The following is a 25,347-nucleotide window of genomic DNA, read 5'->3' on the forward strand; positions in this document are numbered from 1 at the left end:
TTAAAACTGTTCCCAGATTTTTAGAGAGAATTTTTGTGAAAATTCTCTACAAATGCACTTAAAACTGTTTCTAGATTTTTAGTGAGAAACAATGAAAATTATCTAAAGATTTATGGCCGGGAAATACTTAGTTTCCAAGATTGTCCAAGTGATTCACTTCCCTTTTAGAGAGTACCTTTAGAGTATCTTTAGAAAACTTTCAACTTATTTTCTCTCACTAGTAAAAAAAGGACTTTTGAAGGCGCCATATATGCTTCGGTTACGAAAAACTGAAGCATAAAACCCTATATACCTCGGTCACCAGTTCACCCGAAGCAGAATTGTTATACTGCCTCGGTTGATAGAAAACTCGAGAACTATGCACCTGTGAATGCTTTTTTTTCGCCTGAAACACTGACAGATCAGCTACGACATCAGTTCTTCAGGAACCGAGGTGGTTAAGGAGGACTTTATACTTCGGCCTTTGCTTTTAACCGGTGCAATATTGTGATATTAACCGGGCTTTTTAGTAACCGAGGTAGTAGCTTCATTCACCTCGACTTAACCCACACACTTTCATTTTCATTTGCGTCGCCCAGCACAGCTACTTCTCCCTAAATTTTTTTTTCTCTCTGTAGAGTCAACCAAATCTGGGATATCACTCTTCCTGAACGAGAGTGCGGATCTGGGATATCACTCTTCCTGAACGAGAGTGCGGTGACTGCAAGCCCAAACCGAGAGTGCGGATCTGGGATTTTCCATGAACGAGAGTGCAGATCTGGGATTTTCCAAGAACGAGAGTGCAGATCTGGGATTTTCCATGAACGAGAGTGCGGATCTGGGATTTGTCACCCGAGATAGCCCCAACGCGATGCGAAGCCACGTCATGGAGATTGCCAGCGGCGCCGACATCACCGACTGTGTGGTCCAGTTCGTGCGGAGGCGTTTGTGCGGCGTGTCCATTCTCAGCGGCAGCGGGGCCGTCGTGAACGTTACTCTTCGCCAGCCCACGCCTCCTGGCACCGTCCTCTCCCTCACCGGCTCGTTTCTCCCCGGACCATCCCCTCCTGGTGCCACCGGTCTCACCATCTATCTCGCGGGAGGCCAGGGACAGATCGTTGGCGGCGGGGTGGTGGGCTCACTGGTGGCGGCTGGTCCAGTTTTGATAATGGCGGTTTTCCAATGCAACTTACGAGAGATTGCCTTTGGAGGAGGATGATCAGGAGCAGGGTGGTGGCGGCGGGTCTCTACCGGGGATGGGATCTGGTCCTGGGGAAGCTTCGTCGTCAATTTCTCAAATCAGCCAAACACTATATTGCTCTTGAGAAGGATGATATATGAGTCTTGCCAGTTAATTAATTAAATATAATAATATTATTATTATTAATATTAAAAAAAAAGACCTTACTGTCTCGGTTATGGTCACAACCGAGGCAGTAGAGGTAAACATACTGGATCGGTTGACTTGACCCGAGGCGAAATCATTCAACTTTGGGCCTCGGTTCAAAACTGAGGCATAGTGAAGGTGAGCTGCATTTTAAAGCTGAGAGTGACATTTCATACTTTGGTGAGAATATTATTGTATTGTCATACTTAGTTTAGGAGAAAAACATTGAAGAGTTGATTCCATTCTTTGTTAGGAGTAGTAAATGCTTTATATCCATAGTTTGCGTATTTCTAAGTTTGTAGGATATATAAATGAGTGGTGGAATTATAGGCAACCTAGTTTTGAGAGAGGTAACAGAATTCCAATTAAAGATTAGTGTGAGTTGAGAGTATGCATGAGAAGAAAATTTATTCCTTCTTTCTTTTAAAAATCATGAGTCATACAATAAAAAAAAAGAGATAAAAAGGAGGGATGAGAAACTCACTATTTTAAATAGAGAGTTGAAAGAGTTAGAAGAAAAAGAAAAGAAGTTGGAACCTACAAGAGAAGAATATAATAGAATAAGAGAGACAAGTAAGAGAAGAGAGGAAGAGGAAAGAGAGAAAAAGGAGCACGAAAGAAGACATAAGGAAAAGAAAAGAAAAAATATAAAGAAGAAGAGAGAAGAGTGTTAGAAAAGAAGTGTGGGGTGTGTGGTCGGGGGGGGAGGGGGGTTGAATTGGTGATTAATAAAAACAATTGCTTTAAGAATGATCTTTAATCTTTCTTGAAATCCAAGCAATAAAGCGCATGTAATGAAAGCAAAAGAGATAAGGAAAGAAATACAAACACAGGGTTTATACTGCTTCGGCCTCAATTCCTACATCTAGTGTTCTTTCAATCAACCTGAGATTGAAAGCCAATTGCATTATAAAGATCTGAGTTTTTACACTAAGGTTTTTATTGCGATCAATCTGTCAAAATGTAAACTACCTCTCTAACTCACTAATCTAATATAGCCAATAACAAGACCCTACATAAAAAACAATCATCTTCTGCAGTCACCCCTTTGAGACACCTCTCAAAGTACAAAGAACTACTCACTCTTCTTCCTGGCCACACGCACAAGAAACAACACAATCCAAAATTGCTAAAAACGAAATCTGATCAGTCAAGAGTACACCTCAGTAGTGCAGTTGATCAACACTAAAAGTTAAATTTGTTATTCAAGAAACCTTCAAGATTATCAACTTCTTTATATCTTATTTCTTGGAGCGTCTTAGCACACTTGTAATTCTTTTCTCAATTCACAAATATCATATATGAAAGTTTAGAATGATCAAAAGTCTTGAGAGCAGTGTGCATTGCGTCAATTTAAACGCAACTCAATCGATTACATAAGTAATGTAATCGGTTACATTATTTACAGTTGTAACAAAATTACAATTAAAATAGTTTTAATTTAGTGCACATTTAATGTAATTGATTGCTAATAAATTCTAATCAAACTATTTGAAAAATATGCCTGTTATCACTGTTATGACTTAGCTTGAAAAATGTTTTCAAATAATAACAAACTTAATTGATTACATAAACAGTGTAGCCGATTAAGCTATACACTTAAACAAATTTTGAAAACATTTTCACTTCAAAATTCATCACATCATATTTCAAAAAGTTGTTTGCAAAGACACGAGTTTTAATCGATTATTCACTTAATGTATCGGTTAAAACTTGTTGTTTTGCCACAGTTTAAAACATAAGTTGTTTGATGAACTTAATTGATTACAACATCACTGTAATCGATTATTTCATACAGAGTTGTTTTGTGCTTGTGCTTTTATCACATTAAAATATCTAGTATGCATATAGAAGATATAAACACAATTAAGATCACAACAATATGCAGACCAATCAACATGTCTTCATATGAATCAATCACAAATACACATTTTTGTTGTGTCATGAAAACATATATGTGTTGTTACAATCAATGTGTTGTCATCTTCAAAAGCCAAGCACATCAGGGATTGAGTTTAGCACTCATATTGCTCACCCTATCAACAAAGAGAATGGGAGAAAAGAGACAAGATAGAAGTGAAAGATATTAAGAGAAGAGAAAGAGTGGAAAAGAAAAACTTTCTCAAGGAGGAAGTGTTACTGGAACCACTTCTTATTCCCTAAATCCTAATTTAAACTAATGAGTTTTCTAAATTTTAAACTCTCTTCAATTCATTAATTCTACTTTCCTAACTCCCATGATTGAGAAATTTTCAAATTCACTTTCATCCTCCAATATTTCACCCTCGTCATTAGATTTATCAACATTCCACATTGATTAATGTTTGTTCTAGGTTACAACTATCTAAAAGTGTTAAAAATCTCTTTTGTGAAATTCCACTTAAAAGTCTTTAAAAAAAATACTTTAAGATTAGTATTTCACTACAAAAGGAAACCTTCTAAAAATCTTTCATATAAGCTTTCCCATGTTCAACTTTCCTACGAATGATGTTGAATGTTTATCATATAAATTTTCCCACATTCAAGTTTTACACTACAAAAGGAAACTTTGCAAAAATATGTTGAGTCAGTAGTAAAATTAATTTATGATCCATAATATTGGTCTTAAATTTTAGAAGCACTCTTAAGATTTGTTTGTTTAACATGCTTTTCATTAGACTGTTTCTTCTATAAGACGTTTCTGTTGATAACATGTTTAAGACCACGCATTATAATTTAGAGCTTATATTCATTAGACGATATATCTTTGTTCTAGCTCATTTTCTCTTCATTAACACTGGTTGAATATACAATGTTTAGGCTTTCAGTGTTTTATTGTTTAGGCTGGGTTAGATTGGGTCATGGTAGGCTTATAAGGTTGAATTAGTGTTGTCAAAACGGGTCATCCGGCCCAATCCGACTAGGCCCACCATGCGTTGGCCACTTAGTGAGCCAACCCAACTTGGCTCACTTATTAGCGAGCTAAAAAATTCGAACCTGACTCGACTCACCACGGGTTGGTGGGTTAAACAGGTTAGTTCACTAGCTCACTTAATTACAAGTTTTTTTTTTCAAATCCAAACAAAATAACAATTTTTTTTTCTAATTCAAATCTAAATAAAATTTAATCCAAAATGATGTTAAATATAAAAACAATTAAAAATAAAAAACATAATACAATTTAAATACAATCCAAAATCATCTTAAACTCCAAATATAATCTAAAAGTAAGCACGCAAAAAATTAGGTGGGTTGGCGAGCTAACTCGGCTTATCACGGGTTCAACCTAGGTAAGCCAGGTTCTTAGTGGGTCAGGCTCAAAATTGGTTTGTATCAATATTTCAATTTTTTTTCAACCCAACATAACTCAAACCCGTGGTGGGCCGGGTTGTCTCACGGGTCCCAACCTATTTTAACAATACTAATAGATATGTTAGTTTCAACATATGAGAAATTATCCTAATATTTTTGCATGTCTTCCTTAGACGATGCTTGTTGAAATCTAACTTTGTAAAACATATTTATGCTTGATAGCTTCTCACGCTTGTTGTTTTACAAGATTTTCTTAGATACTTTTTCACTCATCATTTTGTGACTGTGTTTATATTTTAAGCATTATGTCTCACAATTTTATGTACGATTTTCCTACTGATCAATGCTTCTACTTAGGAGTGTGCCATATCGTTTTAACTCATTTCTTTCTCTAAGCCAATATCTTTGTAAAACACTTATCTTCTTGATCTTTTAAACTTATTATTTTACAAGGTGTTCTTGTGAACTCTTATCATTGATCAGACATTTTCACTTGATAATCCTTGTAGTATGGGAAAACGTTGTTTGTTATATCTCTTATGATAAGACTATTCAGATTAGCGCTTAGATGCTTTTGAGCTTAAGTCTTCTTAAGCTTTCAGTGTCTATGCTAGACGCTTCTAAATGATTTGAGCCTAATTTTTTTGGTTTCTATTTCTTGGTCAAACAGTCCTTTAGTTGATTCTATTTAATACATGTTGTCGATGATTCTAATATATTGTTTATTGCCTAATGTTTAGACACTTTCTCTTGTAATCACTCAAGGATATATCTATGCTTTCTCAAGATTGTATATGTGTTTACTTTTTTCAAACACTTGTTTCCTACAAGGTTCTTCAACAATTTAATTTCTAACTCTGTTTTCTCAAACTTATGTCTATGTTCAATTTCTTCAGACACTCTTTTCTTTAAGATTTTAATTGTTAAACTTGAAAACTAGAGATGTTAGATGAGCTAATCTCTCTAAACGATCTTATCTCAACAAAGTCAAATGAAAACCTAAGGTCTTATACGAGAAGTTACGCAAACCATCCAAATAGTAATACACAATCTTCTCAAAATAAGAACATGTACAACCATGCTTCTTTGAAGTCCATATTGTCTAACACAATCATGTATTAATTTTAACACATTAACCATGTGTTTTTACCCATCGAGATGTAAAATGCATAACACAATCATATATTAATTTTAAATGAAGTCATAATCTAATTCAAAAAGTAAAAGAATGTGGAAGTGTACCTGTTTGCCATTGGAAACTATATGAATATATTATATTCCAAAATAGAAAGTATTCAACATTACTTTTGATATCTCTCATGACGGGGATGAAGAGAAAATAAAAGTTGTAATACACAATGTAATGTTACATGATGTTACATGCTTTATCAATAGAGACCATAATCTATTTTATAACTGTTTTCAATCACATTCCATATTAATTATAGTTCGTTCCCTTATCAATTGAGAATATTATCTTAGGATATCTACACAACAATCTTTTATGACAATTATGTCCTTAGTTAAAAATTTAATATTAACATATCACTTTATAATTTTAACTAATGAGATAATAACCTTAACTTATTTAAATGATATATACATAATCCCAAAATTATAACATGACAGAATAAATATGTATATGGGAGATCTTCAACTAATGTTTTAGGAGTGGCAAAATCTTTATGTATATGTAAAATCTTTTGTTGAAGATGTTAAATATATAAAATATATTAGAACTTTTAAAAAATAATTGAAATTATATATTAATTTATATAAATATAAAAATAAATGTCCACGGCTGAATGTACATATCCATAATCATTATTATATCCAATTAAAAAAATTCAAATATTATCTATATCCATTTAATACAAAATATTTTCTCAAAAACGAAGACGAATTAGAAGAATATCTAAACAAATTTATTTATCTTTTCTAGCTCTAAGCAATCCGTGCCTCTAAGGGATACATTCAATGCATTAAATAAAACTGGTACTTAAATAGGTTTTATATGATCAGTTTATAAAATGTGCACATATTTAAGAAACAAATAAGATAATTTTATTAGAATAACCAGTTGTTTATTAAAATAAACAAAAATAACCTACTTAATACACAATTAATAAACGTGTAGAAAGTAAAAAAAAAATCTACCTATTTTTTTATTGAAAAACACTTAATATAAAATTTAACATAAAGAAACTAATAATAATCTATCACTACATAAAATAAATACTTCGGTATCATAGAAAATTAATTTTATATTTCTAAATTCGACGACCTCACACAGCCGTTCAGTCAATTTCACACCCGAACAACGACATCCAGCATTCCAGCGTAGTGACGGCAACATTAATTAAAATAATTAAACATACACGCAACAGATAAAAAAATAAATTGTGAAAATAAATTAATATTAACTTAATCCTGCAAACAGTAACAGCAATAATCAATAATTATTAATGAGCAAAAACATTACACAATATAGTAGCTAATAATAAAAGAAATAATAATTTCACGACAGTAACAGTGAGCGACTACTCAGGGATAGACAGCAGCACCGGCCGCCACGCTCTTCTCAACAATCGGCGCCGGAAAGATACCGGCACCGCAGCGGCGCTACCGCGGAGGAGTCTACAGCCAGTCCGGGATCGGAAACCGATGCCGGCGGAGACAGACGGGAGCAAGCTGCCTAGCTCTTGGCGTTTTGTGATCGGCGGCGGCGGGGACGGCGAGGAGAGGAGAAAATCCTTTAGCCTGGAGCGGACCCTGACGTGGCTGTCGGCGGATTCTGGCGGGTCGTGGAGGAGGAGCATGCGGAGAGTCTTGCGGCGGCGGCGGCCGTGGACGGGGCTGGCAGTGGGGCTGTAGGTGGCGGTGGTGGTGGTGCAGTGGCTGGCGAGGAGCTTTAAACTGTGGTGAAGTGTGGTAGGCATTTGGATTAGATGGGATTTAGGGAGAGTAAGAGATGCTAGAGTGAGAGAAGTTTCATTTTGATTTTAAGAGAAAACAAGGAACCATCAATTATAAGAATATTTAAGAAGTTAGTTGGATACTTAAATTAAATAAATGAGTGAAATATTTATTTAAAGAATTTAAATTTTATGTGATACATTTATTTGTTTTATTTGTTCATTGTATTTTTTATGAGATAATTTTAATATTTACCGTGTTTTATGATGTTGATGTTTCTTTGGTGCTTTGAACGAATTTTCAGGTAATTTAGAGTTAGTTTGAATATACAATATTGATGTTTATTTGGTGCTTTGAACAAATTTTCAAGTGATTTGAAGTTGGTTTGAATATACACTTAATTTTACCTTAAGTTTGGATATATACGATGTAAAAATAATAAGCAAGTTCAAGAATATCAACAACTTTAACTAATTTATAGCCCATAAAAAGAAGTTCATCAAAAACCTAAAATAAAATTGATCTTCTTCGTCCCCAAAATAAAGTGTTGCTAGCGCGGAGGGATAAAAGAGAACGCGCTTATGCTTCAAAGAGTACCTGTATATGAAACCAATAGGTCAAAATGAAAGAAAATCATACTTAAAGTACTTATTAAACATACATTTGTTTGAAATGAAAAAAAGATTAAATGTGTTGGTCGCGAAAAGCTTCGTCCAAGAAGGGTTTAAGTTTGAGTAGAGAAAAATGTTTCACGTAAAGATAAAGTGAATAAATTTTCACCCTCCCACCCAAAGTTTTAATGAATTCACTAACATATAACGTTTGAAAAAGTGGTATTCCAATGTCTTATAGGTCTTTAACGTCTGAAACTAGGACATTCAACATTATACGTGATACATTTTCACCTTCATGCCTAACATTTTCATTACATTTTCTCAATATGACGTTGTAATTCTCAATTTTTGACGTCTAATGACCATAAGACGTCGAAAAATATAAATTCTGACGTTATAATTCAACATTTATTTACAAAAAACTCCACCAGGCATGTTTTTATATTTGACTTTTTTCGTATTATAACGTTGAATGCAAGACGTCAATGCCTTTTTTTGTACTAATGAGTGAAAGATTGAGATTTCATTTTTCAAAATTTATTCAAATAATCATCTATACTTTCATTATTAAGTATTTTTACATTCATGAAATCCACTAAACTCACTTGGGTTTCTCTTTTAAAGAACTATTCATGAAAACTCCTCTCTAATTGAACCCAATTATGTATTGAATTAGGAAGTAATGTTGTAAATAAAGTGAAAGCAATTTTTGTTAAAGAATTAGAAAATTATTTCATTTTCAAATTTCTCACTTAAGGATAAATCACCACACTCAATTTGATACCTTGCAATTCTTCTATCTCTATAACAAATGTAGAGAACTTGGGTATTTTGTAACCTCTAGGAAGTTTAGTTTCAAATGCAAAACGTAGAAATGGAGATACAAAGTAAGGTTTGATTAGAGAGTCCAATCTCCATGCCTTGATTAGGCATCTAAATCTCATAATTAATTTGGACATTATTTGGACTATGATTATATAAAAAACCATCTCTCATATAATCCACATTCCTTCTTATGTTTTGTCTCATATGTAAGAAATGGTCAACATTTTTACTCTTATAAGAATTTGGACATTTCTCATTACCTTTGGATTTAAATTAAAATTGCCTATGTTGTTTTATACTCCATAGTTAGCATTATTATTGTTCACTTGAGGAATCTCAACATTTTCCACTTGAGAGATCAACAAAGCATCCCATGTTCAAGCCATTTAACTTGATAACGCATTCACAATTTCGTAATATACTAGGATCAATTTGTTGTCTTATAACATCTAAAGATGTGTTCAATAGTCTTGTTTCTATAGTTTCAAGCTCTACACTATTTCTTCCTATAAACCGATCTTTATTGTTTATTTGATTAAAACTTGGTGAGGTGGTCATTTCCCATGAAAATTTCTCATTTTGAAATTCTCGATGATCCTATACCATTAAAATTACCCCACCATGCAACACATGCTTTGCTCTTGGACCAATGTAGTAATAGGGTTACTCATGATTTGCATTAAAGAAACATTTTGATCAAGCATTTGACTACTAATAACTCTTATGGTTTCTCCAACTTGACTAACATTAGTGAAAGGAGGGGCATAAACCCATTGTTTGTTGAAGTTGTTATGCTTTGTATATTTTGAGACATGAATATTTTTCACTCCTTAATTTCATATATTGTTTAACACTTTTCTCATAATTAACCCTTTGTGAATGAAAATCAAATAGAAATATTTTCCACTAGGCATGTCAATTTGTTTCTTCAGAATTTTAGTTCACAACATATAAAAGAAAAGAAAAATTAGATAAAATGAAGTATCTACCTTACAATACCCACTTTGTGCCAGGTGTACCATTATTTCCACATTTTGTAATAAGTAACTCCCTTTTGAATCAACTTTAATCCTTGCCTCAATTATATTTCTTTTAACATTTTTTTGCCTCAATTATGTTTCTCTAGATGTCTTAATAGTACTTTTTTTTATCCTCTTCCAAAATCTTAAACATCTCGATATATTTTTTTCACCATTTTACTCCCTTCAACGTCTTTGTGCTTTTGTTCCTTCCATTGGATTTATTTCTCCATGCCTACATAACATTGATAGATTTAATGAAGAAAAGTTTTTAGCCTAAATTAATGGTAGTGAGTTCAGACACTAGAATCAATGATTTATTTATCTTTAAACTAATGAAATTAAGGAAATTAATATATATATACCCAAGTCATTCTATAAATGATTAGCATATAAAGTAGAATTAATCATATCTCTAAAATCAACCGTTAAAATTTTCATCATGAAAAGGAAGACATTGAAATAAATGCGAAGAAATTACTTATGATACCAAAGAAAAAAATTCATTATAAGAATATATATTATTTAAATAAAAGTAATAACTATATATAGTAACAAAACATAATAACAATATGATAATAATAATCTAAACAAAAAAGCAAAAATAATAACTTATTGTATATATCATATATAAATATATAAAATATTTTATATATATAACATCTATAACATTTGATTACATTTTATTTTAATAACCTAAAAAATAAAAGAGATTGAAAAGAAGGGTAGGAAAATTTAATTGAGTTTGAACCTGGAGACTATCTTGATATGTTCACTTCCAATGCAAAAACTTTGTCAATTATGCTATGGTGGAGCTTCTACATCATTGTCGGTTGTTTCTTCTGTTTTAATTGTACAATTAATTTGTCAATTTAATGTTGCTTTCATGCTTGGAGTGGGCGAAGAATTATTTAGCGGAAATGAAATGAAAGAAACTTATTTAAAGCCATATACTACACTTTTTTTTTAATTCATAACATATACTTAGAAAGATTGAGTGCATGTGAATGTTTTTTTTAAACATGATTGTTAATTTCATATAGAAGTTTACTTTTTAAATTTTTTACTTATATTAAAATTTCATCGAAAATGAATTAGAAAATGAATTAGTACACTTAATATGACTTTTTGTCAACACGTTCTACCTAGTTGTTGTGAAGTAGTAATATTAATGTCTATAGACTATAATTATAACACAAATGTTATTATATCAAAATTACAAAATATTACAACTCTTTTTATTTCAAAGTATAATAATCTAAATGCCCGAATTTAACCCACCCTCTCACGGACCATTTATGCTGTCTTGGTATAGTTCCATTTATGATTTAATAGTTTTATTTATAAACATGATTAGGAAAAAAAGGAGTTTATCTTCTTCTTGTTGTTGAAAGTATACATTAAGTTTTAAATAAAATTGTTTTGATAATGATATTTGAAAATATATAAACTTTTTTTAAGGTTTATTGCAAGTGTTTGAAAGTATTTCAGATAAATTATTCACAAGGTTTTCAGTTTAGTATATAACTTATATTAAAATTAATTAAAACAAAAGTTGTTCCACAAATAAAAACATGCACTAGTAAAAAGAGGCTTTTTTAACGCGCTATATATGTCTCGATTCTACTGAAACCGAAGCGTATAAAAGTGCGGTGGCATTTCGGTAAATATTGAGCAGTTATATGCCTCGGTTATATTTGAACCGATGTCTATAGATGTTACTATCTCGAGTAGAAGGCCAACCGAGACATATAATATAAATTTTAAATGGTTTAGGCACCAGTTCGCTGTGTAACTGATGCACTTAAAGGGTTTAGGCACCGGTTTTAAATATAACCGAGGCAGTATACCTTAGGTTAAAATCAAAAACCCTCTCTCTCAGACTCCCGCACTCTCGCTCTCATCTCTCGCGCTCTCATCTCTCGCGCTCTCGCTCTCATCTTTGCCTCCCTCCCTCCGTCACGATTTCTTCTCTCCACCAAACCCCATCATCAGACCGCCACCATCACCAGCCATTACGGTTGCCGCAAGCACTACCGTTCAACCACGCCGCCGGCCACCACGCGCAAACCCGCAAGCCGCAACCACAACGCCTTCGTTCTCGTCCAAACTCCATGGAGGCCGCGACCACGCATCGATAGCTTTCTTCTTCCTTCTCCACGCCACCTTTCGCCTCGCCGCCATTGGGAGCCACCACCACCTCATCGTGTGCGACGACTTCGAGTGCGGCTTCCAGATCCAGATCCAGATCCAGATCCCCTTTCTCTCCCTTTTCTTTTTGTTTCTCAGATGGTGCTGTTCGTGGACCGCTTGGTGCGGCCCGTGCCAGTGGTGGAGTCGCTGGCCTAGCACCCGCTTGCCGCTTGCCGTCGGGAGCCGCTTCTCGCTTACCACTTGCCGTCGGGAGCCGCTTCTCGCTTACCACTTGCCGTCGGGAGCCGCTTGCCGTTGACGATTTTCAGAAACTGGGAAATGGGGTTTGAGGCTGGGTTTGAGGCTGGGACGAATTCTATTGATGAAGCATGAAAATGAGGAGGTTATTGAGTACTTTGAGTGTGCAATTTCAAAAGTATGAATCCTTGGTTTCTTTGATTTTTTTTCTAGCTCTGTAATGTATCTGAACTATTATTTTCTGATTTTCTGATGTATCTGAACTTTGATGCTCTGTAATGATTTTCGGATTCTATTTTCTGATTTTTTTTTCTATTTGTTATATGCTCTGTAATGAAGAACATTGATTCTTTCATCCCACTGGCTTTTGTTATATGCTCTGTAATGTATGTATCTGAACTTTGATGCTTTGTAATGAATCCCTGGAGTGATTTTCTGAACTATTAAAGGTTTGAGGTAAAGGACCCAACAGTTTTTTGAATTTTTTTTATTAGAATTTTCTAAGATACAGTCTCGGTTCAAAAGAGGATCGAGGCAAAAATCGATCTCTTTTTGACTCCGTTCACAACCGAGGCATTAAACTTATCCTTTTTACCTCGCCTCTATATGCCTCGGTTGCAGAACTGGTGCCTATAAGCAAAATTAACCGGTGTCATTTCCCTTTATTGCACTAGTGATGTGTAAAAGATTTTATGATTTTGTTAATCTATTGTGTAAAAATTCAATGGAACTATTCTTGATACTTTTCATGAGGGAATAATTGATTATCTATTTTTGTTTATCAATTAAAAGTGAGAGTAAAATTATGTGTTTTCAAATGTTCTAAAAAATTAATCAATTAGATTTTTTTTACAATCGAATTAGACAAAAAAAAGTAATTGTTTTCAAAATTTTAGTGATAATAATTGATTACTAACTTTATCTAATTGATTAAATAAGTCTAAATCAATTTTCAATCAGTATTTTAAACTCTTTAAATAGAAAATTTCATTCATTTTTGTTACACATCTAATACTATTATGAAAAGAAAATTCATTGAGATAATTTGTGTTTTTTTAATAGTCAAAAAGGTTTGAAAATTCAAAAGGTTGTATTGTGCTGTTAAAATTTCTAATATGAAAATTCTAGTACATTCTTTCCTTTCCAGAGTTGCAAGGGCATTTTTAGTGTATATCTTGTGTGATCAAGAGTTGATTGGGTTAGAACCTTGGTGTGTTCCAAGGGTAGAACATGCCCTCTTTAAGTGCATTATAGAGCTAATATTAAAATGTATGTTGTTTGGCTTGTAGTGAAGCTAGTACAAACAATATTGACAGTGGATTATGATCATTTGTAAATTAAACCAATATATAATTTTTGTGCAATCTATCTCATCCTTTATCTCTTTTATCTTGTTCTTTATCAATTTTTTTATCACCTTTGATTCCCAAATTAATTGCGATAAATTTTTCGATTTCATAGAACTAGAAAAGAGTAAATCTCCTTCAAAAAGTTTTGAAAACCCACACAATCCTCCTTAATCAGCGTAGTAAAACCTTGTATTCTTTTCTAACTATTATGGTTTAGAATTACATTCTATTATGGCTAAATAGTTTTAATCAATCTTAAATTCTTAAGTTTGTACAACACTTTCATAGTTTTTCATTGATTGCATACTTGTACGGTTTGCAAAGCACAAGTCTTCAATAGAAACATTAATGTTATGTAATTCTCTCCAGGCCTTTATCCCACGTGTGCTTTGGTTCTGATTTATACATTATATATTTCTGACTGCATAGTGAATAAGGACAAAACATACAAGTGAAATAGCATTTTATAGTGCATGCATTAAAGGACATTTAATGTTTTTGAATGTTTATATACGTTAAACATTAATGGGCTTGTCAGAGTAAAAGTCTTCAATAGAAACATTCCTACAATGTTATGTAATTCTATCAAGGCTTTTATCCAACGTGTGCTTTAGTTATGATTTATCCATTGTATATTTCTGACTTGTAGGGTGAATGATGACAAAGCATACACTAGTAAACAAACAACTTTTTAACTCGCACATTACACTTCGGTTTAGAAAAAACGGAAGTATATAAAAAACCGGTGACAATTTCGTAATTCTGGAGACACTATATGCCTCGGTTCAATTTGAACTGATGGTTAAAGGGGTATACTGCCTCAGTTCTTTGACCAACCGAGGCAAGAAACCCTATTGAATGAGACTTTTCACCTGACAGCCTTTTTGAAATAGGTCTACTGTCTCAGTTCTCTGACCAACCGAGGCAAAAAACTTTGACAACTTTTTCAAAATAGCCATACTGCCTCGGTTCTCTGACTAATCGAGCAGAAAAACCCTGACAACTTTTACGAAATAGGTCTACTGCCTCGGTTCTCTGACCAACCGAGGCAGTATATCCTACTAGAAACTGATTATGAATGTTTCAAATGCATTTTGTTAACCTTTACTACCTCGGTTCCATTTTAACCAATGTCATAGGCCCTTTATGCCTCAGTTTAAGCGCGAACCGAGGCCTATAGTTAGTAGATATTTTCAAATTTTTCATTTACAATTTTATTTTGAATTTTTTCTAGAAGGTTTACACATCGGTTGTTTTTATAACTGAGGTAATAGTCTCTTCGATAGTTAAATTGTAGAAGTGTAAACACAACAAGCACAATTTTGGTCTTTCTTCTTCTTCTTCTTCCGCCAGAGAACACAAACTACTGCTTCCAATCCTGCTCGAACAATTTGCTTCTTCGCCGCCGTTGCCTCCACCACTGGTCATTGTCGTTGCCTCCACCACTGGCTATCGTCTCCTCTGCTTCATCCTCATCGGCGTCGCCACCTTCATCATCCTAGTCATCTTCCTTGTCTTCCTCATATGGGTCATCCTCTACCCCACCAAGCCCTGCTTCACTCTCTCTTCCCCATCTCCAACACTGTCTCTCACCATGCAGGTCACCCTATCCGTCCACAACCCTAACTCCCGCATCGGTGTCTACTAACACGCACTCCACCTCCACGCTTCCTATCGTAGCCAGCAGATCTCCCTCCCCACCATTGTCCCCAGTACCTACTAGGGCCACTACGACTTCACCGTCTGGTCATCCTTTTTTTGAATAGGCAAAAGTCCCAATTTTTTTTTGAAAAAAAAATCATCTATCGCCTCGTTTCGAATCCAACCGAGGTAAAAGACCCCCACATACTGTCTCGGTTCAGAACTGAGGCAAAAAGGCTACCCCTTTACTGCACTATATATATCTCGGTTCATGAACCGCTGCGTATAGACGAAAATAATCGGTGTCGTTTCCATTTACTACACTAGTGATACAAGAAAATAACACTTCATGATACATGCATTAATGGACATTTAATGTTTTTGAATGTTTATATACATTAAGTATTATTTCTTGTTCAAAATCATTTTGTCATAGGTCATGTCAATAATAAATGCATTTGGTTTAGCACAATGTTCAAATATTGAAAGACGATGTAGGGTGATAGATACTTGTTAATGAAAGAATTCTTGAAGTATAATATTAGGCATGCTTTTCATTATATTGTTTTTTATATAAGACCTTTTCATTGATGACATGTCTAAAACTTCGTCTTATAGTTTAGAGCTTATATTCATTAGACAATATATTTGCGTCAGATCTCTTTCTACTAACACTTATTGAATACAAAGAGTTAAGATTCAATGTTTTGTCATTTTCAAGGATAGATATGTTAATTTCAAGACTTGAGAACTTATCTTTAAGTTTTGCATAGGTTTAGACGATGCTTATCATAAATCACCTTTGTAAAATTTGTTTTGTCCTTAAAAGAGATTTTCATGCTTACTATTTTACAGGATCAATTCAAACACTTGTGTGTGGGTATCTTAAGCCTTATGTCTTACTAAGTTTGTGTAGGCTTCTCTTACTAATCAGACACTTCTTCCTATAACACGTTATGTTGTTTGGTTCATCCTTTTCTTCTTAAATAGCATCTTTGAGATTGTAACTTGATAGACGTTGTTTGCAAGATTTCTTGTGATAAGTCTCTTAGGTTTGTACTTTAAACACTTTTGAGAATAAGTCTTTCAGGTTTCTTCTTTATTGTTACGTAGACATCAAAATGATTCATTTGATAGATGCTTAAATGACTCAATGTTGTTTGTTGCCATATGTTCATATGTTCTTTATTTCTAAAACATATTTCATTAAGTATATTTTTTAAGTTTCAAAACTTCGAGTTATGAGACAATCTAGTCTTTTTAAGCGATAACCATAGTCATAAACCTTCTCAACTTAATCTTTACTCAATGTCAACTCTATTGAATGTTGGATCTAGACCCACTTGATTCAACTTAATCTAATCAATCTAGATTTTATACAAATCCAATTAAGTGGATTGAAGTTAAAATCATAAAATATGAAATTGAATTTAGAAAATTTTCATTTACATAAATTTAAATTATTATAGTTAAATTACATAATTTGAAAATTTTGTCCAACTCTCAGTTGATGGTTACTCGCTCCTTAGTTACTCATTGGAAATTTGAGCATGGCTCAAATTATAATGTACTATGTTATTTTTGTGTTTAATTTTTCTTTATATAATCTTTTGTCAAATTGTATTGCATATTGGGTCTTACATGTTTCTAGTGAGGTCATATTGAGCGCATCAATTTTACTTGTATTTTTTTTATCTTTTTTCTTTATTTAGACCTATTTAATTATCGTTTCCAACTTATTTTTCTAATTTAAAATAAAAAATAAACATTCTTTATTAAATTAAACACACAAAAAAAACAACTTCTAAAAGAAACATAATATATATAATATTTAATACTTATGATTTTTCATAACTTCGCTTAATGATTAAGCATATGTAAAAACAACGTGTTTATTATTGTTTATAAGTGTCTGCAAAAAGACACTAAAATAAATTAATTTTTAAATTATGGTGGATTAGAGTCGCCTAGGTGAATATGCTAGTTTAAGTTATTATTAAATTAATTTCGTTTAGCGTACAGTATATATACCGATGCTAGAGTATTAGTTCCATTCTTTTGGTCTTGTCATAGGGATGTAAAATTGATTTCTTTGAACAATTAACATTTTTATTTTATGTCCAAGTTTTTCGTATTCATAGTAAATTAATTTCTAATATTCTCGCCTCTTTTCTTTTTGGTGAAACTTTATTTACAGTTTTTTTTTTGCTTTGTGTTTGTTCGAAGAACTAGTGGTAAATGAAATTTTAGATTGTTTTCGTAAGAAGGAGGTTTAAGGCTAGGATAAAAAATATTTGTATTTGTTTTTGTAAGGCTTTGTATTCGGTCTTGCAATCTTTGCTTTTTTTTTTTTTTTTTTCTGCATCTCCAAATTTTTTAAAAATTTCAACATTATCCTTCTAAATATAGGTAAGAAAGAGAAATTGGAAGAAAAAAATAAATGATAAAAGGAAGAAAAATAAGAAAGGAGGAAGAAGATGAACCAGATCACAATATTTATTGACAAATTTTAATGACAAATTTTTACTGCTAAATATTTACCGACGTAAGTTTTCATCGATAATTAACAACAAATATTTACTAACAATTTTTCTTTTTATCAGTATTTACTAACAAAATTCCTATTACGTTGGTAAAATTTACGAATAAAGATTTTATCAACGAAGTTTTGGTCATTGGTAGATTGATAAGTTTGATTTACCAATGAATTTTAATTGTTACTAATAGATTTTTGTCATCGATAATATCAATTTTTCTTTTAATGATTAATGAAATTAAGTGTTTTAAGTGTCTTGGTAGATGTCATATTTCATCACAATGCCTTTAAAAAAAGACTATGGTTCTTAGAGGAGTTGACATATAGTAGTGAAAAAAATTATGGACAATGACTTTACTAACGAGATAACCTTCACTCATAAGGAAAAGAAAGTTGTGCCCATCCTCTAACACTAACATAAGTGATAGAGGACCAAGTGAAAATGAAAAAGAAAAGCAATGAAAAAGGAAAAGAAGAAACAAAAAAGTCCAAAAACACCTCAAAAAAAGTAGTTAAAGATGAATCAAAGGTGTGGAAGATTGGTATTCCTTCCTACGAGGTCATTAAAAAGGAGATCATTTTTGTCAAAAAAGTTAATAAAGAGAGTTCTTCTTATTGAACAACCTCCATACCTCCTCACTTGTAAAGGAACACTTATATGCACTGTCACATCTTTTGAATCCAAGGTTTTTATCTCTTGACTTACAAAAACTTTTAAAAGAATTTGATGATGTATTCCACAAAGAAGGCCAAGTGGTATTTCCACCTTTCAGGGTATAAAATATCAAATAGATCTTGTTTCTGGAACTAGTCTACCAAATAGACCCGCATATAAAAAAGCTCCTCAAGGGACTAAGGAGATATAATCTCAAGTTCAAGAGTTGTTGGAGAAAGGTTGGGCTCAAAAGAGTCTTAACCCTTATGTTGTGCCTATTTTGTTGGCGTCTAAGAAAGATGACAAGTGGAGAATGTGTTGTGATTGTAGAACTATCAATAATATTACCATTAAATACAGACACTCAATCTCCAGGCTTGATGATATGCTTGATGAATTGCATAGCTATACCATATTTTCTAAAATTTATCTAAAGAGTGATTATCACCAAATAAGAATAAAAAGGTTTATGAGTGGAAAACCATTTTTAAGACCATGTTGTGACTATATGAGTTGTTGGTAATAACTTTTTTGGCCTTACTAATGGACCTAGGACATTCATGATACTTATGAATCATGTCCTTAAGGATTGCATAGGTAGGTTTATAGTAGTTTACTTTGATGAAATTTTAGTGTATAGTCAAAGTTTTGCATGAACATATAAGACATCTAAGAGTTGTTGTTTCCACTTTGAGAGACAATAAACTTTTTGCAAATGTAGACAAATGCACATTTTGTGTAAATAGTGTAGTGTTTTCTAGTTTCATTGCCAACAAAAATGGGGTTCATGTTGACATTGAGAAAATCAAGGTCATCCAAGAATTGCCTTTTGAGAGAATATGAGCTTGCAGGGTTTAGCAAGCTTTTATGGGATTTGTTCGTAAATTATGTTAAGTTTAGCTTCATCCTGTTAATGAATTGGTCAAGAAAGATGTGTCTTTTATTTGGGGTGGGAAACATGAGTTTGCATTTAGGCAACTTAAGAAAAAACACACCAATGCACCCATTCTAGCAATACCTGACTTTTCAAAAATTTTTGAGTTAGAGTGTGATGCATCAGGTGTAGGCATAGGTGAAATGTTGTTGCAAGGAGATCACCAATTGCTTACATTAGTGAAAAACTTCATGATGCCTCCTGTAACTACCCGACCTATGACAAAGAATTGTATTCATTTTTGAAAGTCCTTTAAACTTGGGAACACTATTTAGTGACAAAGGAGTTTCTCATTCATATTGACCATAAGTCACTTAAATACTTGAAGGGACAATATAAGTTGAATAAGAGACAAGCAAAATAGAGGGAGCTTTTGGAGCAATTTCTATATGTGATTAAATAAAAGAACGATTGAAGTAATGTTTTGGTCAATTCTTTATCTAGAAGAAACAACTTTTTTTTCAAAATTAGGATTCCAATTTCTTGGATTTGATCACATATATGAGTTGTATGTTCAAGACTCTGATTTATCTTGTATATTTGTTATCTATAAAAAAAAAGCACAAGGAGGTTTCTATGTTTCTTTGGGCTATTTTTTTAAAAAAGTTAAATTTGTGCCCCGAAGATATTGTAGAAAAATCCCAGTGAAAGAAACACACAAGGTGGGGCTTATAACACTCTAAGCATTCTAGAAGAGAAGTTATATTGGCCATACATGAGAAAAGAAGTCCAAAGACATTGTCATAGATGCATTGCATGTCTACAAGATAAGTTCAGGACTATGCTCCATGGTTTATATACCCCTTTACCTATTAGTGGTAGTGGATTGTTTTAGTAACATGACTCATTTTATAGCATGCTACAAGGTAGATGATACAAGCAATATAATAGGTAGTCACCCTATAATAACATGACTTAAATTTTCAACGTCTTGTCACCCTCAAACTGATGGGTAAACAGAGGTAGTCAATAGATCTCTAGGAACAATGTTAAGGACAATCCTAAAGGGTAACCACAAATTTTAGGATGAGTATCTTCCTCACATAGAGATTGCATATACTAGGATAGTCCATAAAACTACCAAAGTCTCTCCATTTAACGTTGTGTATCATTTCAATCCTCTCACTCCTTTGGACCTAATATTTCTACCTACTCCTAGTGACTTTATTCATAAGGATGATGTATCTAAGTCTGAGATTGTGAAGAAAAGGCATGAGAGGGTGAAACACCAAATACAACAACAAATGGAGAGATGCATGAAACAAAATAACAAGGGAAAGAGGGAAGTCATTTTTTAGGAATGAGATTGGGTTTGGCTCCATTTGAGCAAAGATAGATTTCCAAAACAAAGAAAGTTCAAACTCAATTCTCATGGGATGGTCCCCTCAAGTAGGTAAAAAGAGTTCACAGTAGTCCATACATGCTAGATCTACTGATGATTATGAAGTACATGCTACTTTTATTGTTAGTGATCTTATTCCTTTTATAGGTAACACAAATGAGCATATCTACTCTAGGATTCTTTTGTAAATATTAAAGTATTAATATTTTTGGGCATTTTATTATGGTCATAATAGTATAGGATTTTATTTAGGCCTTGTATTTGGACCATGTTTTGGGCTCGGACCTAGTTGTCTAGATTGAGCCTGGATGAAGATGGACCTAGCTTTGGGTCAAGGTGTGCGCGCCTAAAATTAGGGTTTCTTAAACATAGAAGACTGAAAACTTGCCTTCACGTCTTTGCTTATGTGCACAAGGGTGAGGAACATGTAATTTCTTAGGTGGCAAATAACACCTTAAGCGTACTTTCTTTTGAAATTCAAAATTCTAGACTAGATTTGGCTCTCCTTTTTGGAGACCACTTTATGGTTTTATTAACCTATAAATACCTTTACTCATGTATTTTTCAACTTGAATTTGAGTAATGAAGCGTTACCCAATTGTGTGCACATGCCTCTTGTTTGACTTCAACTTAGAGTAGAATCCTTTTTAGACTACTCTAGCTTTCTTTCCTAAGAGTTTTGCCTCACCTTTATTAGGATTCCTTCACTTATACTAAACCAAAACACCTCAATACCCCATCATTGTCTTAGCTTCCATGTCACCTAACCTCATGTCTTCATCATCTTTCACCATGGATGCAAGCAATCTTTGAAGAAGGTTATCATGATGTCCCTCACCTACTATCAAGAGGTTGACATGCGTTCTTGGAGCAATGGAAGTAAAAAGTAGAGGTTATGGTACTTGAATCTCTTAAGCTAGTAGATCCATCTACTCTTTACGAGATGTGAAAGGCCGCTTGGATAGGTCCAATAGCCAAATGAGTTCACAATCACCTCAAGATGTAGCTGAAAGAATTATAAGTACAAACCTTAAACCCAAATCAATTTTCATTAACAATATTGATGAGTTCATGATAGACCATGAATTTCTTGAGGAACTTCCTAGAAGAATCACAAGGAGCATAACTAGAAGGGAGGTCTCTAACCCATCTTCTTTGTCTTTATTTTCTATTTTTTTATGTTGACTTTTCTTATGTTGACTTGTCGACCTTTGACTTGGATTTTTTTTGTAGGTTAGGCTAGTGCCAACTTGAGAGAGGATAACAATACTTGAAGTAGAGAAGAGGAGTTGGCTTAGAACTAAATAAGTAGAGCGAATTTTAAAGAGTGGAAGAACTTGGATTTGAATTTCATTCCTGAAGGTCAAAGGTGCTACATATGAAGGATTGAAGACTAAGCTAGGGTTCTTTCCTTTTCGAGATGCCTCATTTTTTTACCTAGCTTATATAACCTTAGTTTTTGTTTTTGTTTATACACCCTTTAGCTTTGTATTTTTGCTAAAAAACTCCTCACCATCAACTATAAAAAGAGATCTTCTAGACTTATGTAAAGATTGAATATTTTGAGTAAAATTACCTTATATATATTTGACCATTTTTTTTAAAGTTCTGTCCTTTGAGAGTATCTCTTCTCTAGTCTTATGTTGAGCTTTGAGCTGAAGAGGCAACATCGCCAATTATCTTGGATTGGTGAGACTTAGTGTCAAGTGACATGCTTCACTTTGATTCCTCTTCCTCTATCAAGTCTTTCATGTTTTACTTCATCTTTTCTTTTCTTTTTGTTCCATCTATCATGTTTACTATTCAACATTTATGTTCCATTTGTGTTGTTTTTATTTTATTTTTAATTGAGTTCCTTTCTTTCTCTAGAGCCTTAGAACTGAACCTTCATATCTAGATAACTTAGGTTATCTTAATGTCTAGTGGGGGTCTTCCTTGAGCTTAAAATTCAACATACAAATGTGGAAAACCACCAAACGTCTGATAAAACGTGCTGTCTTGGATATCAAAATAACGCACTAAACGCCACCAAAAGATACATAATTATTTGATATCTTAAACATGTCCAATGCATAAGACATAAAAAGCATCAAACATTATAGAACTCCTAACAATGTGTCGAAACACCATAACTCTTGAACAAAACGATAAGGCATATGAACATTAAGTTGTGCTAAGCGTTGTTGAACAATATACTTTAGTCTAAACAGTGCTATCAAACAAAAGGCTTATAAGATCATAACATAACATACCAAACACTTTGCTTTCGAACAATGCATTTATCAAAACATGTTGACATGTGATAAAATGTTTTGAGTACGCAACATGCTTAACAATCATAAACATTTAAAACATTTAGTGTTGTACGAAAATATGTCTCTTTGCTTGCATGCTTTGTTCTTGTTATCTGTGTAGGTAATGTTAAAACATAAACTTCATTGAAAAGCCTTTCACAAAGGACAGAAAGATGTTGAGAGATAGGAAAACATTCTTAGAATGTTTTCTCAAGCTTTGCATTAAAAGGTCGTACAAGCTATATTTCAATAAAAGCATTGATAAAGAAGATCTACTGAAGAGAAGATGTTGTTGTAGTTGAAAAAGGTGAAAATAGGAGAGAGAAAGAGAGATAAAGATAGACAATATGCTTAAGAAAGATCATTAAACACTATTTATACTCTACCTCAAGCATATATCGTCTGATGTTATTCAACCTAAGATGAAGAATCTCATAAGGTCACAAATTGTATTGTATTGTATTGATCCTCTTCTTGGGAGTAACTTAAATCTATATTTGTAATCAAACACTGAATGTGTTTGTACTAAATCATTGTATTGAGCTGAACGTTCTAGTTAGGATTGGCTAGGAAATTAGGAGTGGTTGATAATACTGCATGTATATCAAGAGCCGTTATAATACCTAAAAACCAGGAGTTTACCCACTCAGACTAGTCAGGAATGACTAAGGCACCAAGAATGGTAATAATACTTGCAACTAAGAGTGGATTAAACTCAGTTGAAATCTTAGATAAGATTAGTGAAACTTGTCAAGAGTTCTAGATGTAGCTCAGGTTGAGTGAACTAGTATCAAACCATTTGTGTTATCATTTTCTCTATTTGAAATGTTTTCTTGAAATTCTTTATTAAAAACACAATCGTCTAACACCTATAATAGATTGTCTAACCCTTATTATTAATGACAAGGTTGGGCCCTCTTGGGCCATAAGAAACCTCAAGAGTGACACTTTGCTTATCAAGGTTGAGAATTCTCAATCTCTTGCACATGTTGCAATAAAAAAGCATTAAAATGCCACATAACAAGTCACACTACATGACCTCTAAGGCTCCAAAATTTGAGAGTTTGATTTTGAATTTTTCCTTTCTTTTTTTGAACACCTGCTAGGGTTCTTTGACCTATAAATAAAGGTTTATCCACTTGTAAGATCACTTTAAGACTTGTAATGAAATGTTGTCAAAATTGTGGACCTTCTACTATCTACCAAAATCATCCTAGATTTACTCTCTCTCAAGACTACTCTAGTTTTCTTTGTGATGAGTTGTCCCACTTCTCTCCAGGGACCTTAAACATCATATTATACCTTTCTCCCTCTCATTCCAATCCAAGCTTTCGCTCACATACTCCAATCCATTCTGCTCAAGCATTCACATGACTCAACCAAAGGTTATCATATTATGTATTATTCCTTTATTTCTTTAAAATATTCTACAATACGATTGAGATTTGATAAATTGGACAAAATTAAGATAAAGAATACTTGTATAAAGAATTTTTAACTTATTACTTGTCACTTTGAAGTAAAGATGGTTGAAATTTCTTAACACTCATTTTCATTGATTTTGAGGAAGTTTATAACTAATACCATGTTCTTTTGCCTAACTTTTATAGCCACCACCTCATTTTTAGAAACCGATTACTATGTGCGTTCTCCTTAAATCACCTGTGTGCTTAGGTGAATTAAGTTTACTAAGTGTTAGTTATAAAACTAGTTAGATAATTATTACTTTAAGTAGTCTTATGAGTGCATTTTGGATTCTAATTGTTTAAGATGCATGAGATGTGTCTTTTCATTCACATTGGTTGACAGTTTCTCTAAAGAGAAGAATGAACTCCTCTTGTATTATCCATTTTGAACATTGAATAAAATTCTCTCTTTTATGGAGTTTAACTTCAGGAGTCATAACTTTTTTTTTATTCTTATCTTGATAAGTTTTATTAAATAGTGAATTTGTTTATACTTATATTTTAAGATTCATTATAACAATGACATTTTCTTCTCCAACTTTAAATTTCAATCCATTTTCTATTTCATTTGAATACTTCTTTATGTTTTGCTTAAAAAACGCAAGTTAAACCATGGATATGTCATGTTCTACCAATCTTGTTTGTTTGTTCAAAGGTTTAAGTTCCTTATATCTCTTTAAGTTAATCAAATTCTTTTCAATCTTTTAC

The 25,347-nt window shown here is 32.9% G+C and overlaps 1 protein-coding gene and 1 pseudogene across 1 annotated transcript; one reads left to right on the top strand and one right to left on the bottom strand.

Moving 5' to 3' along the window:
* Positions 1-739: 739 nt before the first annotated feature.
* LOC124827100 (AT-hook motif nuclear-localized protein 20 pseudogene) lies at positions 740-1,304 on the top strand (annotated as a pseudogene).
* Positions 1,305-7,097: 5,793 nt separating this feature from the next.
* Positions 7,098-7,741, bottom strand: LOC124827092 (50S ribosomal protein-like protein). The gene has a single exon (XM_047300074.2). It carries the CDS (start codon positions 7,594-7,596, stop codon positions 7,198-7,200), a length of 399 nt encoding a protein of 132 aa, XP_047156030.1. The 5' UTR covers positions 7,597-7,741; the 3' UTR covers positions 7,098-7,197.
* Positions 7,742-25,347: the final 17,606 nt, after the last annotated feature.

This window comes from Vigna umbellata, chromosome 4 (genome assembly GCF_029865625.1).
Source record: "Vigna umbellata cultivar VRB3 chromosome 4, Vumbellata_1.0, whole genome shotgun sequence".
NCBI lineage: Eukaryota > Viridiplantae > Streptophyta > Magnoliopsida > Fabales > Fabaceae > Vigna > Vigna umbellata.

Excerpts from the sequence above, each read along its gene's own strand:
- LOC124827092 (XM_047300074.2), bottom strand. The coding sequence starts at position 7,596 with ATGCCTACCACACTTCACCACAGTTTAAAGCTCCTCGCCAGCCACTGC.